Here is a 14636-nt window from a genome sequence, read left to right on the forward strand (position 1 = left end):
CCATGGTGAAGAAATCAAACTATGTATGAAAAAGCTGGACAATGAAGAATTAGGAAGATGGAAGGAGAACTGGTACCTTTGGATTGTGTCGTTGGTGAACAATATTGAATCTACCATGGACTATCAGAAGAACAAACAAATCTTCCAGAATGTTCCTTAGAAGTGAAGATGGTAAGGCTTCATCTTACATACTTTGGACATGTTATCATGGAAAAGGACATATTCATCTTACATACTTTGGACATGTTATCATGGAAAAGGACATAAAGTGGGTAATGATTGTAAAATCGAAAGACTCTCACGGAGGTGGATTTACATGGTAGCTGCAGCAGTGAGCTGTAGCAACTGTTAGAATGGTGCAAAACTGGGCAGCGTTTCCTTCAGCGTGTGCATCTTGGTTCTCATGGGGTTGCCTCACCTAAGCAGCTAAGCACAACAAATCTTAGGACAGCTTGTGTGGTATCATGTTTTGTTTTTGAAACTTTGTGGATTGAGTGAAGGTTTACAGAACAGCTCATCAGTTTTACATCCAACAAACCACACACTTTGTTTCATCTCAACAACTACAATCCCCTCCAAGCAATAACAGTCATCCCACTTCCTCCCTGCACTTCTTACTGCCTTCCTTCCCAACCCTCCTGAATTTTGTCCTCAGGTAAATGTTGTCCTTCTGATCTTTTTTTTTTTTTTTTTTTTGGCTTTAACAAACAGAAATGTATTCTCTCACAGGTTAGAAGGGGAAGACTCTCTCTCTCTCTGTTGGCTCACAATTTCTGAGAAAGGTCCTGGTCTCCTTTCAGCAACTGTAGACCCATGGTTCTTTGGAGATGTCCCTGTGTCTCGGTATTAATCTTCCCCTGGATCTAGGAGCTTCCCACTTCGGGGACCCCAGTTCCAAAGGATGAGCTCTACTGGTAGCTCTACTTTCTTGGTGGCAGTAACTCCCTCTGCTCACTGCTCATTTCTCTTAATCATTATCTCTTTTTTTAAATTACTATTTATTTCCCCTTTTACTCATTCAAACCATGCCTCAATCCCTGTATCCCAGAGCTCTGTTGTTCCAAGGTTGTGCATACATCATTCTTTACCTCTGTCCCATTTCTCCCATGTGAACCTGCCTAACTGTTCTCCCATCTGCTTTGTTCTTCCATTCCCCACCCTTTTGATCTTGAATGGTTGATCATTCCATGGTGAACATATATTACAAATGTTGTTGCCCCCACCTACATGGCACTGGGGGTTCTGGTGTGGTGCTTGTAGGGTAATGCAATGGACCAAAAGGTCATTTTGAATTGCAAGGTCAGCAGTTCAAACCCACTGGTCGCTCCTCAGTAAACCTATACAGGATCACTGTGAGTCACTTAACATCATCATCTACCGCTTGGCTGGAAAATCAGGCAAGGAGGATGAGACCTGAACGGTGGCTGAGGGCCACGGTCTTGAGTTCCTCCTTTCTGACCAGTAAGTGAAGCCTTTGTAAACATTCCTGAGTTTTGTTCCACATTTTCTCCCACTCTATCCAGGACCTTCTAATGTCATCTCTTTCAGAGCTTGTGGCAGTGGTAGCCGGGAGCCATCTAGTTTTTCTGGTCTCAGAATTGTGGAGACTGATGTCCCCGGGTTCCATTAGTTCATTGGACTAGTTGATTCCAAGCATCTTCCATTCTCACCCCTCTTCTCTCCTGCACAATCGTCTCTGCACCTTAGATGGCCACCCATAAGTTCTACTCACCAAAGTAGGATGTAGCTGTGCAGTGGTGTTTTGTGTGTGTGATTTGAGGCCTATCAGTGGTGAATCTGTGGGTTGATCTTTATTAAGTAAAATCCCAAACCACTGCTCTCTGGTTGATTCTGACTCATTGTTATCCTGTACGGCAGAGGAAGCTGCCCCAAAGCGTTTCCGCACGTGAACCTGGGCGTAGATGGCCATGTCTTCCTCCCAGGGAGCAGCTGGTGAGTTCAAGCCACTGACCTTTCAGTCAAGCATTTCAGCCATTGCACCACTAGGGTCCCTTCCAAGACCCATGTTGTTGTTAAGTAACATCGAGTCGGTTCTGACTCATAGTGACTGTGTGTAGGGTTTTTGAGGAGTAGCTGGTGGGTTTGAACCGTCAACCTTGTGGTGCTTATCCACACAGGATTCCCTGAGACCCATTGTTGCTGGTGCCACTGCTGTGTACCATCAAGTTGATTCCAACTCACACTGATCCTGTATGGGATTTCCAAGGCTGTGAATCTTTACAGAAGCAGAAAGCCTTATCATGAATCAACGAAATGGGCCAGACCAAGCATTTGAAAACAGTTAGACTCAGCTCCACTAGATGGTATCTGACTGCACCATAGATGAACAGCTGTCAGAAGGCTTCGCTTTCAAATGTGCACATATGTGCTTGCACATGTGTGTCACCTTCAAGCGATAGCCCAGTCCACCTAGGAGGAGCTACGGGTAACTGGGTGGAGGATGGACACTGGCCAGTGACACATTGGACCCCTCAGATTTCAGCCAATGCCAGAGCATCACAGACATGACTCACTGAACTCTCACATAAGCCAGTGGGAGATGGGGAGGTTCTAGAGAAGAGTGACCCAGGGCCCACATCGGGACCTTCACACCCTGACCACTTCACGTTTTCTGAAGGCAACCTCAATGGCCCCTCCGTGAATCAAGGCTGTGCAGGGGTCATGGCTTAGGCACCTGAGACTTCCCCATTCAGGACAGATGGACGGTGCAGAGGGCTTGAAGGCTGAGACCCTGAAGAAATCGAGGACACAGCCCATTCCCACCACCTTCCTGGCTAGAGTCTGCTCCTGTGTCTCCCTCCGTGTACTATGTTCAGACGCTAAGCCTGGCTGCCCTTCACAGGCCCATCTGTTGAGAACAAGCAGCGTGGCAGGCTGGGAACAAAGAGGCCCTGTTCTCCTCAGAGATGCTGCGTCTCCACATGTGTTAGAATTTAGATGACACTGTTCAGTGAGTGGGAAGAAAGGGTACTCTGGCTGGGCACCTGGGACACGTGGTCACCTCCAGGATGGGCCTATTATGGAGGGCTGTGCAGGGGTACCACGTGAGGCTGCTGAGGGCTCTGGTCCTGGGCAGTGCCAGCAAAATCACATTCCTTCTGTCTTAATTAGTCAAAGAACTTCTTACTCTGGTCTTCTTGGCTCCCTCCAAGCGGCTGCGAGCTGCTGAGTATACATGTTCTAGGCTCAAGGCCAGTGGTGGGTACCTGCTGTCTATACACAGCACCTTCGGTTTCTGCCTGGTGCTGGTACCTGTGGTGTGGAAGAGCTGTGCATCCAAGGCTAGCCATGGGTGCCACGTAGTGAGGGAGGTTATGAGAGTCTGGTTCAGTGCCTGACAGGACATGGAAGCCAGGCTGCACTCCCAGCTGAGTCCGTAGACCCTAACGAGGCACTGCCGGGTCTCAGGTGAGGAGCCACAGGGGCTTCTGACAGTGGGCCCAGAAGCTAAAGTGGGGAGGAAAGTAAGGCAGGGCAACAGGTCAGGGTCTGCTTCCACCCCAGTGACCCTCTAGGCCTAGGTTCCATTTACAGGGGAGACATGAAACCTTCTGGTGGGTCACGGTCACCTTTACCCTGCAGCAGGAAAACACAAGGAGGCAACTAGCAGCCCCGAGCATGGCTGCTCATTCTCAAGGCAGTCAAGGGACCCAAACCTCTGACACACACATGCGTGTTCACATACACAAACATACCACCCACATATGTGCACGCACACATACATATTGACACACATATGCACATTGCACACCACCACCGTGTACTCACGTGTACACATATACACATGTACACACACATAATTGCTAAGGCCTGCTGGCTCAGGTTTTGAGACCCAGGAACCCGAATGGGTGTCAGGCCTAGTTCATGGCGTCACTGCCCCTTAGCTTAATTTATCTGAGCTGCACCCCTTCTAAGAAATGTGGCTCACGTGTGGAGCTGTTGTGAGCAGGCTTGGTGAGTATCAGAATGAGAGAAATACTCCACATGAGCTCAGCGTGTGTGCTGTGTGAGTATTCGGCCATGGGGTGGGGGGGAGGTGGGGGGGACTTCCTGTTATGCCAGCTTGGGTTCTCTGTGAGTGTTTGTGTGCATGTGTGTGTGTTGAGGTGCCTTCTGCTTGAAGAGGGGCACTGGAGCAGGTGAAGTGGAGGGGCAGTGTGGGCGAGGTAGACAGCTTTCTCCTTCGGCCCCCCTCTGTTGAGGGCTAGCAGCGCTCCCGTCTGACAGCACTATACCGCCCCCACACCAATTACATGCACTTAGTCACAATTTCCTGCCCGCACTTCCTCTCCACAGCAGAAGAAAGTACAGCCTTGAAGTCGGCTTGCTTCTGTTCCCACTCCTGCTCCCGCCCACTGCAGAGCCGGGGTCCCACACTGAACATGAAAGGGTGGTACTTTGTTATGGTCATCCCCCAGAAGGATCGAGAAGAACCGGACACCCTTGTGGGCTGAGACTGGTTGACCATAAATGTGTCCTATGCTTTGTGCCTCATGCCTCCAATCCTTAGGACGGTGCTGTGAGGGGGTGTATTCATGAACAAATACTGTGTAACAGATTACACCAAAATGTTGATTTAATCAATAAACAGCAGTCAATTAAAGAAAGAAAGTCAATCAGCACTGATTGGCTTGCACAGTTTCTGTGGGCGGGGAACTGAGGAGAAGACTCTGACTGGGTTATGTGTGTGCACGTTCACAAACCTTTATGTGCATGCACTTGAGGCAGGGTCTCCCCTGAGATGGAGGACAGGGCTGCAGGAAGCCAATGTCATGGTGATGAACCCATATGGGGCTAGCTGGGGCTGCCACTGACTGGGAGCTCAGCTGGGATGGGCATCAACCCCTCTCCAGGTAGCGTGGGCTTCCTTACAACATGGCAGCTAGGTCCCAAAACCAGAGTCTCAGGGAGCCAGACAAGGTCTTAGAGTCACATGGCATGACACCTAGGTGCAGACCAGAGAGGGCACAAGGACCCCACATCAGGGGAAAGGGTCTGTTCAAGTCAAACGGCTGTCAGAAGTTGGCATCAGGTGTCCAGTCTGACTTCGGGCCAGTGCTGATGCTTCCAGATGTTTCCTGATAACCCCAGATCCACCCTCTGAAAAGGGACATCCCACGCCTGAGTTATTATGAGCAAGCTCCACACCAGCCCTCAAGACCTGTGACCACTCTGTTCTGGGTCCCCCCACCCCCAGACTCTTGCTCTTTGCTTCCTGGCAGACTCAATGGGAGATGGAGGTAGGATATTTACAACCTTCTCTGTACCTGCTTCCCATGACACCTACCTAAAGAGCAATTCCTGGAAAAGGCCTTCCCTGGCCCAGTCCACTAGATGCACAACTGGCCTGTCTAGCCATGGGGTACAGCTCCTTGTGAGGATGCCCCTTGCCCCCTCTTACTAGCAGTCGCTCTGTGCGGCCCATGTTCCGAGGGGCTGCTGACAACCAAGAGCCCGGCACCGTCCAGCATTTCTGTTGCTGACAGTGGGGATTATCCAACGTCCCTTGAGGTCTTCGGCAGGACTTAGGGAATACCTGCTCTCTTACCTCAGGACTCAAGACACCCCACCCTACCCCAGGCATGCTCACAGGATGGGGGGTCTCTGCTGTCCTTTCTATCCCCTAAAGAGACCAACTCACCAACATCGGCCTTTCAGGAAGGCACCCATAGCCAGGTTACCATGGAGATGCCTATTATCCTTGCTGAACAGGAGATGAATCAGAAGCTAAAAATAGGCCCAGAGTGGATGAATGGATGGATGGATGGATGGATGGATGGATGGATGGATGGATGGATGGAGGGATAGACGGTTCTTGGTTCAGGGTTGAGACTGTTTTTTCTAGGCAAAAATAAAAAATAAAAAGCAGGGAAAACCTCAATATGAAACCCACCTCCACTGGGCTCCCATCCACCATGCCCCATTGTCCCTGGAGGCCAGAGATGAGGTGGAGTCAGCAGGCCCCAGGAGACACAGATCAAGGTTTGGACCACTCCTGGTCCTCCCCCAGGCTGCCCGGGACCCAGAGAAACAGCGCCAACTCTATAGAGCCATTTGCCAAATTATTAGTAATAATCAAATCAAATCCAGGTAGCCATTTATGAGGCCCTGGCCTGCTCAGACTCCCTGTCCCTACAGATTTTCTGTAGAGGAGTAGGGTCAAAGGCCACTGCTTTCCAGAGAGGAAGGAGGGAAAAGGAGCAGCCCAACCACAGTTCACCCAGCCTCACCTGCAGGCTTGCGTTCACCAAACAAGTTGACAGGTGGGGCCTGGAACACACAGGGTGGGCACAGTCCCTGAAACCACAGTGCCTCTGCCTCTCGGGGGTTTCAGAGTTAGCAATAGTCCTCTCTAAGAGTGGGGGCTGGAGACAGCAAATGGACCACCTTACCTATATGGGGGTGGTCCTCAGCTCTGGGAGAGGACAGGGAGAGGAAGACAGGGGAGCAGGAAAGGTACAGACAGATGCTAGGAGAAGATAAACTTTATTACCCAGAAGTCCCCTCCCCACGGTTCCCAAGCAAAAAGCACAGGAGGCCAGGGGAGGAAGGGTGTTAGCCGGGAAAAGGGGCCAAGGGCATCTTGGGCTTTTTTGAGACAGGTGCTTCTCCACAAACATCAGCCATGGAGAGCACGCCCCAACCAACCTCTCTCCCCTTACCCCCTACTAGGAGCTGCCCAGGCCCCCTTTTCTCACTGGTTGGGGACAAGTGAGCATGGGGTGCTGCCAGCCCCCACCACTTAGTGACTTCTGCCCAGGGCTTCTCGGGTGAGAGTCTGGGTTTGTTCACCCTTTAGATTCGGGGGTTCCATTGCTGCCCCAGGCCCACAGGATCACAGGGGGATGAGGTGTAAGGCGTGGGCTAGAGACAGGAGGCCTCTGGGGGTACTCAGAGGGCTGAAGGGACCCCAAAGGTGCTGGGGACAGATATTGCATGGACCCTTCCCTTGCCAGCCGCGTCCAGGTGTCCTCACGGGGCCAAACCTGGGCCTGCCTCCTGGGGGGGCGTGCTGAGGCCTCGAGGAGGTAGCTCCTTGTGGCTGTAATACTCCACCACCTGCTTGGGCACCTCAGCCAGCACGCACTTGGCCAGTGCCGAGGGTGATGCCTGCAGATGGGGACAATGTGAAGAAAGCTAGGGCTCATCCCCAGCCTCCCCAACCAGGTCACACACACAGGCCTCATCTTGTAGGGCCGGACTTTCACAGTCTGCTCTCCACCCATGAGTGTCAGGAAGCCAGTCTTGGGAAGGGTTTCCAGAACAATTCCGGAGAGACCCGAAAGCATGTCAGGTCCGTGAAGTCCTGGTGTGGTCCTATAGGGTCAGCACTGGCTGCTAAGCTCAGTCGGAATCACCTTGATGGCACTTAACAACAAAGCCCACAGCAGCTCTAGTTGCACTGTGGGTTAGGTGTTGGACTGCTAACCGCTAGGCTGGTAGTTCAAAACCACCAGCCGGCTGCTCAGCGAGAGACAGAAAAAGGCTCCCCTAGGTTCAGTCTCATGAACCCTCACTGGGGTCAGAGTCCATGGTGTGGCCGTGGGGTTTGTTTTCTTTTGTTTGAAGGCCCATTGTTATTATGTGCCGTGGAGTCGGTTCTGACCCATAGCGACCCTGTACAGGGTTTCCAAGGCTGTAAATCTTAATGGGAGCAAAAAAGCCTCATCTTTCTCCCGCGGAACAGCTAGCTGATAGTTTCAAACTCCTGACTACGAGATTAGCAGCCCGATTCGTAAGCACTACACTACCAGAGCCTCTTTTGAAGGCCCACAGCGGTCACCATATTTAATAAGTGCAGCGGCATCCCAGCTGTCATTGGTCAGGGCAGGGAGAATGGCCAAGGCAGGCAGTGACCAATGATCGTGAGACCACCCGGAGCTGCTTCTGTGTGTGTGTGAGAGCCAGGTGTGAAAGCCGCCCGGGAAAGCTCTGTGGGGAGCTTGCACCAGCCCCTCACACCACTACGGCCTTTGAGCATTCCCTGGATCACTGAACATTTTTCTTGATAAGTATATCGGGCGCAAGATGCTGTTCCAGCTACTGTTCTCGAGGGACCCCTGGACTGTGAGCTGCTGAGGGTGCACCCCACCGTGGCCTATGGCTGCCAGCTGTGCCCCCTACCACTCACGTTCTTGAGTTCGCGGAAGGGCACGAACTGAACGATGTCACGGAGTGCGGGCTCGCCACGTGGAGAGCGCAGGACGCCATCGTCACCGTCCAGGATCTGCATGTCAGTGAAGTCGGCGTTCCCCACGCCCACAATGATGATGGACATGGGTAAGTGAGAGGCCCGCACAATGGCCTCCCGAGTGTCCGCCATGTCCGTCACTACGCCGTCCGTCAGGATGAGCAGGATGTAGTATTGCTGGGGGAGGGGCACAGAAGGAGCAGTGGGCGGCCACACCCCTTGGTTCATCACAGACTCAGTGGGGACCCATAGGGACAGCAGTGGGTATTCGTCCTTCAGAGAGTAGCTGTAGTAAGGGGCATGCCTAACTCCCACCACAGGGGGCTTCATAGTAGGCACCTAAGAGTCAAGCTCTGGACTGGGACGGGGTGTCTGTCCCACCTGACTCTGTCCAGTCTCCACTCCTACAACTTGACTCTAGGGGTTCTGAGTCTGTGTCTGGAAGCCAAGTAGGGTGGGCAACACCCCACGGGGTGCTGGACACTCAGGCCCCAGAGCCACAAGCAGCCCGGTGACAGGCACTGATGGGTGGCAGGCAAACCCTGGGTCTGGGTCTGGCCAATAGGGATGTCGGCAAGAAAGGTGGTCAGGGGCATGCAGGGACATAAGACAGCAGGAGAGCTTTGTGGTAGCTGCCCTCACTTTGAAAGCTGAACTGTGTGGTCAGGTAAAAGCTTATCCTTGCTGTTAGCAGATCTATGTGAAGAATTCAACAGGGAAGCAATCTGCTCTCAAATGGATCCGAGAGAAAGACAATAATGCTACGCATGTGTGGGGTTAGACATCGAGCCAGGGAAGGGTATACAGGCAGTCACTGCTTAGTTATTCTTACGAATGTTCTGAAAATGTGAACTTTCCCCCAAAACAAAAAGGTAAATGAAAGCAGCAGACAATCTGAGCTCCCAGCACAGGGCTGAGTGAGAAGGAGGGAGCAGAACGCTGTTTGTGAACCGTGGAAATGACAGCATGTGTATAAACAATGGACAGAAGGCTTCCCGGGGGTGGGGTGGAAGGCACACAGAGGATCCAGAGTGCAACAGTATATCAGTTAAGATGGCCTTGCCTGAGCTGTGGGGGCCACCACCTGGCGGGGTGACTCGTTAATCCAACTCTCTGCCCTCACCAGAGCGCTCACTTTGGGGGAAGGTGAGACGTCAGTCGTCCCTGACTAGCAGTGCCTTCCTGGTCCTTGTTTCTTCCCAGTCTCCCTGTTGCTCAATCTGTTCCAGGGACACTAACCCCTTCCTGCCCCAGGACCTGTGCAGTTCTGGGCTCTCCCTGCCCTGCATGTCTGCCTCCGGCTCTCCTGCCTGTTTCCTTAGCAGCACCTGCCTCATCCTCCTGCACCTCATTCTTTTCCCATTCCCCAGTCTCTTGTGGGTCCGTGTCTCTGCCCCTCAGAGGGTCAGCCTTTGAGGGAAGAGATCTTGCATTGTTCATAGCTCATTCCCACCATGAGCAGCATGCATAGGTATTTAATAAATACTTGTTGAATGGAGAGAGAGAACAGACTGACCCAAAAAGTCTCCTGGACCAAGTGAGCAGCAACACATCCACCAGGGTAGCAGGGACAAGACTGGCGTCCACTCAGCCCTACCAACCTGGTGGACACTCAGCCTTGTGGTGACTGACCTCTTCTACTGCGCACCCAGCCCTACTGGACCTTTGACCTGCCCCACCCCTCCAGCCTGCCTCTCCCCATCATGCCCACAGGCCCAGAACCTACGGAGGCCTCCCCGGTATGTTCCTCAGCCGCAGCAGTGCGGGCCACCTTGCTGATGATCGGTGCCACGTTGGTGGGGCCGTAGAGCTGGACCTTGGGCAGGCAGTTTTGGTAGGATTCCACCACACCCTGGATACCTGTGGGTGGCGGGCAGGTGAGTGTAGTTCCACTGTACCCTCCAGTCCCCTTCTCCATTGGGTTCCTACCTTCACATTCATCGTCATCAGGGTTGAAGTTGATGGCAAAGTCATGGGACACCTGAGGGACAAGAGGGGCGCTAGTGCTGGGCCCTTCCAGGTCTGTAGGTTCCTCTGTGCCCTATGGCCAGCGTCCAGGACCCTTACTCAGTGGGCCAGGGGACCAAAACGCCTCTCCATTCCTCAACTTCCTGTTCTGTTTTCCCAGAACACCTGGAAAAGCCCTCAGCTCTGTACGGTTCTTACACCCCAAAGTTCCACCTTAGCCCCAACTCCAGGCCCAGCATCCAAGGTCTGGCCAGGAAGATTCCATCCTGGAACTTTTGTTGATTCTCTTGGATCTAGGAGACCCCATGGCCTCCAGACATGAAGCTGGAGAAGTAGGTTTGGGGCTTTAGGGGTGACATGTGGCGAGAAGGTCCACAGAGGGAACCAATGCAGAGGAAAGCAGACCTAAACCCAGAGGGAGATAGACAAAGTACCCCGCACCCAGCTGTTCCTGAAACTTTTCATTGCATTAGCCAATAGATTCCCCTCTCTGCCCAACCACTGCTTCTACGTAAGCCAGGTGAGCTGTTGTTTGCAACAGATTTCAGTCTAACGCCCTCTCCACGCTCCCAACAGGTCCTAGGCAGTCTAATCCACATTCTCCTTTTCTTTTCTCCCCCCATGACAGAGTCAGGATGGTAGCAGCCAGCAGTCTCAGGGGCCCAGGAGCCCCTCTGTCAGTGATGGGCACAGAGCAAAGGTGGCCTCAGGCTCTCCTACCTCATACTTGGGAGGAATTCGGGCTCCAAACCCCAAGGCAGAAAACTTCTTGTCACTGGAAGAGAAGGTCAGTTGCACTCGGAGCCCTGTCTCCCCCAGAAGGCAAGGGTGGGGAGCAGCTTCGGAAGGCCCCGGCAGGAAGCCCCTAGGGCCCACACTCAGCCCTGCTCCCCACTGGACACAGGTATGGGGACAGTGCTTACCTGTCATAGTCCTGGCAGATTTCGCCCACAGCCACCAGGGCCCTCAGGTACTCGTTGGGTTGGTAGGGGTTGATGTAGTGCAGGGAACAGCTGTTCCGGGGGTCACCATTGGAGGCTGTGAAGTCGATAGCCACCTGCGAGGCCCCGGATGTGAGCACACCCCGACCTGCCCAGACCCTCCTGCCCCTCCCCCTCTGCAGGATGCTAATCTGCTGCCTCCTCCGGCTATCCCAAAAGACAGGTAAGGACAGTGGAGGCCAGGGACTGACCCAAGAGGCAGATTCGCAGGGCCACAGGAAGAGAGCCCAAGTGACCGTCTGGAGCAGTGCCTATAAAGAGGACTGGTCATCTCTGAGGTGAGGTGGTGACCCCAGGCTGGCAGGACTGTGAGTATGTGGGTCTTTGGGACCCAGCTTCTCTTCACACCCCTGTAGGCCTGTCTACCCCAGGGATCTCACCACACGGCTCCACGGAGTGTGGAGGTGCCCCTAAATCCTGCCAGACACAAATCATCAGAAATTGTCTCCCAGAATGTCCCAACCAACGCTGGGCTGGGCGTTGTCACCCTAAGCCCTCACCTCCTCTAGAGGGCCCATCTGGACCTTCAGAGGTCCCTGACACTGGGGGCAAGTCTGCAGGGGGAGCCTGCATGTGGTGGAACTATACCACCATTTAGCGTGATATTGTTCAGGAAATGCTGCTCCACCTGAGTTGTTCCAGAACTTGGGTCTGACTGATTCACAGCTTGTTCCAGGCATGGGGGCAACAGGCAGGGTTGACTCAGACAGGCAGACCTGGGTTCTGTTTAAGGTACCCACTCAGGCTGGCTCTCCAAGGCTCCATGGCGGGGCTTAGTGTGAGGGAGCAGAGGATCCCTTAGGATCACCATGGAGGTGGAGGAGCAGGTGGAGGTGGGATCACCGGGGGACTCACCGTGAAGTGGATCTGGCAGCCACCCATGATATAGTCCAGGAAGGAATACACCCTGTGGAACTTCCAGACATCGGTGTTGGCAGGGCCCGTCTGCTCCCCCACGTGGGGAAACTGAGGACCATGGACCCACCCCCTGAGAGTGGAGTGCGGCAGCTGTGGTGGGTGTCTCACCCCTCCCTTGTCTCCACATGCCTGCAGCCCCTTCTCTCCCTCAAGTCCCTCCCCCTTCCTCTCTGGAGCATCATTCCTCCCCCTAGCTTCTCAGTTGTTAAATGCCATCGAGTCAGTTCAGACCCATAGCGACCCTGTATAAGGGTTCTGAGGAGTGACTGGTAAGTTTGATTCACCAACCTTACCATTCAAAGCACCCTTGAGGTCCAGGGCTTTTCCACACCAGGACCCCTCTGTCTCACTGTACCCCTCCTGCTCATGGCTTGCTCTGTCTGCACCTCTCTACCCTCCATCCTCGCGTGCCTCCCCTTTCTCCCCTGAATCCTTCTCTGTCTCTCCCCCACCACATATTGAGGGCCACTATATATCTCTCCGGGATGGGAGCCACTAAAAACCAATCCAGTAAGTGCACACTGCTGACCTCCAGTAGGTGAGGAAGGGGTTAGGATTCACCCAGGTCCCACCTCACCTTCAGGTGCGACAGGATGACTACCCCTGAGTTCTTGTAGTTGCGCTTCTTCTGTTTGTACTTGGTGTTCACGCAGTCCCACTGGGCCTGTGGGAAGAACCACGCTTCAATCTCTGCTGGGATTCTCCCAGGGTGGCATACAGCACCCATCCCCCCCTCCCTGGCAGTGGAGCATCACGTCTTACTGTCATCATCATCATTAGTTTTTCCTCTGGATTACAATAATCACAACAATGACTGTATGAGACAGGCAGCCCAGGCCCTTCACCGTTCGTCCCCCTCCCAACTATCCCACCACCCCGGCTCACCTGGCCCTCCCCGAAGGCCTTCTGCATCTCCTGGAAGGTGGTGGAGAACTCACCGATGAAGTCGTGTTTCCCCCGGGAGTCGTAATCCCAGACAAGGCACTGTGGAGTCCAGGCTCCTTCAGCCCACCTGCCCCTCTAGGGCCCATGCAGATCCCACCCTGAACCCGGACCGCTCTACCCCAACCTGCAGCTGGTGTCTTACACTGCGTGGTGGTGCCATCTCCTCCCCACAAACCCCAACTCCAGGGTCGAGTGTGGTCTGGGGGTGACCTGTCTCTGTCTGCTAGTCAAGGACCCCCGTTTCTCCCGTCCAGCACACCTTCAGGGGCCGTGTCTCCTCACAACTGCACAAGGAGTTCAGTGACACCTTGAAGGGCTCCCACACTGGACTGAGGTTGTTTTTCACCACCTGTAGGACCAGAAGGCGTTGGTTCAGGTGGGAACCCCAGGGAGGTCCCCAGAGTCCAGTGGAGGCCGGGGCTTCAGGCATCAGGAAGACCAGACACCGGGGCGTCCTTTAACCATGGACATTTGCTCCCGAACCTCATCCCTTTGGGAACCACCTTTCTAATTTCCACCACATTCCTGGCCACCTGAACCTCTTTTTTCTTTAAATAGACTCTCTCTTAGACTCAAAATAATTTATCTGAAAAAGAAACTCTCTCACACTGCTGAAAACGATCCCCTGTGTTCACCTGCAGGATGTAGAAGGTAGCCCTAAAAAGAATCACAGCAACAACTAATATACTGTTGTTGAGTTCTGGTGACGGATGCACCCACATCTGGAAAGGGGGGTGGGTGTTGGAGGCAAAGACCTTCACAACCACAGTAGAGGCTCTTCTGCCAGGAGGGGCCTAAGACTGATAGAATCCTGGGATTGATCCCCACCATGATTTCATTCTCTGTCCCTGATGAATCCCAAGGGAGCTCAGCTGGTTGGGCCCCTTACCTCGGTCCTGTACACCAGCTGCTCACTCTGGTCATCATTGATCCGGTAGAGCTCCAGGAAGGGGTCCGACTTGCTGAAAAGATCCTGGCAGAGCAACAGGGAGAGAGTATGGAGCTCAGGCCAGCTCCCCTTCTACCATTGCCAAGCTTCTGCTTCCTCAGGCGACAGACGAGTGCTGCAGAGTGCCTGCTCTAGAACCTTCACTGGCTCCCCAGGCTCCTCCCAAGATTCCCAGTTTATCACCTTATTTCCATACCTTCTTCAGCCTCCACAGCCTGTCCAGTTGTGGCCACACAATTCCCCGAGACCATCCCAAACTTGCCTCAAACCTAGGCTCTCACCCTTAGTTTTGGGAGGCCTTTCCTGACTCCCAGCACCAATCAGACCCTCAGCCCTGCCCTGTGAGGAGAACTGTGTTCAGATTCAGGCCCTCCCCCTCCCAGATGGTGGCTTTAGGACCTCCCTGAACCTATTACCATCACGAAATAGGCTTATGAGCACCGCTAGCGCATAGGAAAGCTGGGGCCAAATGAGAATAAGGCAGGGAAATGAGTAGGCAGACTGGGCCCAGAAATGGGGCCAATACAAGTAACAACAGTAACAACAGTAACAACAGTACTAACAGTAACAACAGTAACAACAGTAACAACAGTAACAGTAACAACAGTAACAACAGTAACAACAACACTAACAGTAACAACAG

General features: G+C 53.3%; 1 protein-coding gene across 1 annotated transcript in view; it reads right to left on the reverse strand.

Annotated features, from left to right (window-relative positions):
- Nucleotides 1-6809: 6809 nt before the first annotated feature.
- The window catches only part of CPNE7 (copine VII), a 15093-nt gene continuing 7266 nt past the window's right edge, over nt 6810-14636 (reverse strand). Inside the window, exons 5-16 of the mRNA XM_006860264.1 lie at nt 13934-14017; nt 13304-13393; nt 12985-13083; nt 12677-12763; nt 12037-12096; nt 11104-11237; nt 10901-10955; nt 10142-10193; nt 9939-10072; nt 8153-8389; nt 6998-7131; nt 6810-6885 (exon numbers count right to left, since the gene is read on the reverse strand). Coding sequence (XP_006860326.1) covers nt 6810-6885; nt 6998-7131; nt 8153-8389; nt 9939-10072; nt 10142-10193; nt 10901-10955; nt 11104-11237; nt 12037-12096; nt 12677-12763; nt 12985-13083; nt 13304-13393; nt 13934-14017 — 1242 coding nt within the window. The remainder of the gene's footprint in view (nt 6886-6997; nt 7132-8152; nt 8390-9938; nt 10073-10141; nt 10194-10900; nt 10956-11103; nt 11238-12036; nt 12097-12676; nt 12764-12984; nt 13084-13303; nt 13394-13933; nt 14018-14636) is intronic.

This window comes from Chrysochloris asiatica, unplaced genomic scaffold (genome assembly GCF_000296735.1).
Source record: "Chrysochloris asiatica unplaced genomic scaffold, ChrAsi1.0 scaffold00037, whole genome shotgun sequence".
Classification (NCBI taxonomy): Eukaryota; Metazoa; Chordata; class Mammalia; order Afrosoricida; family Chrysochloridae; genus Chrysochloris; species Chrysochloris asiatica.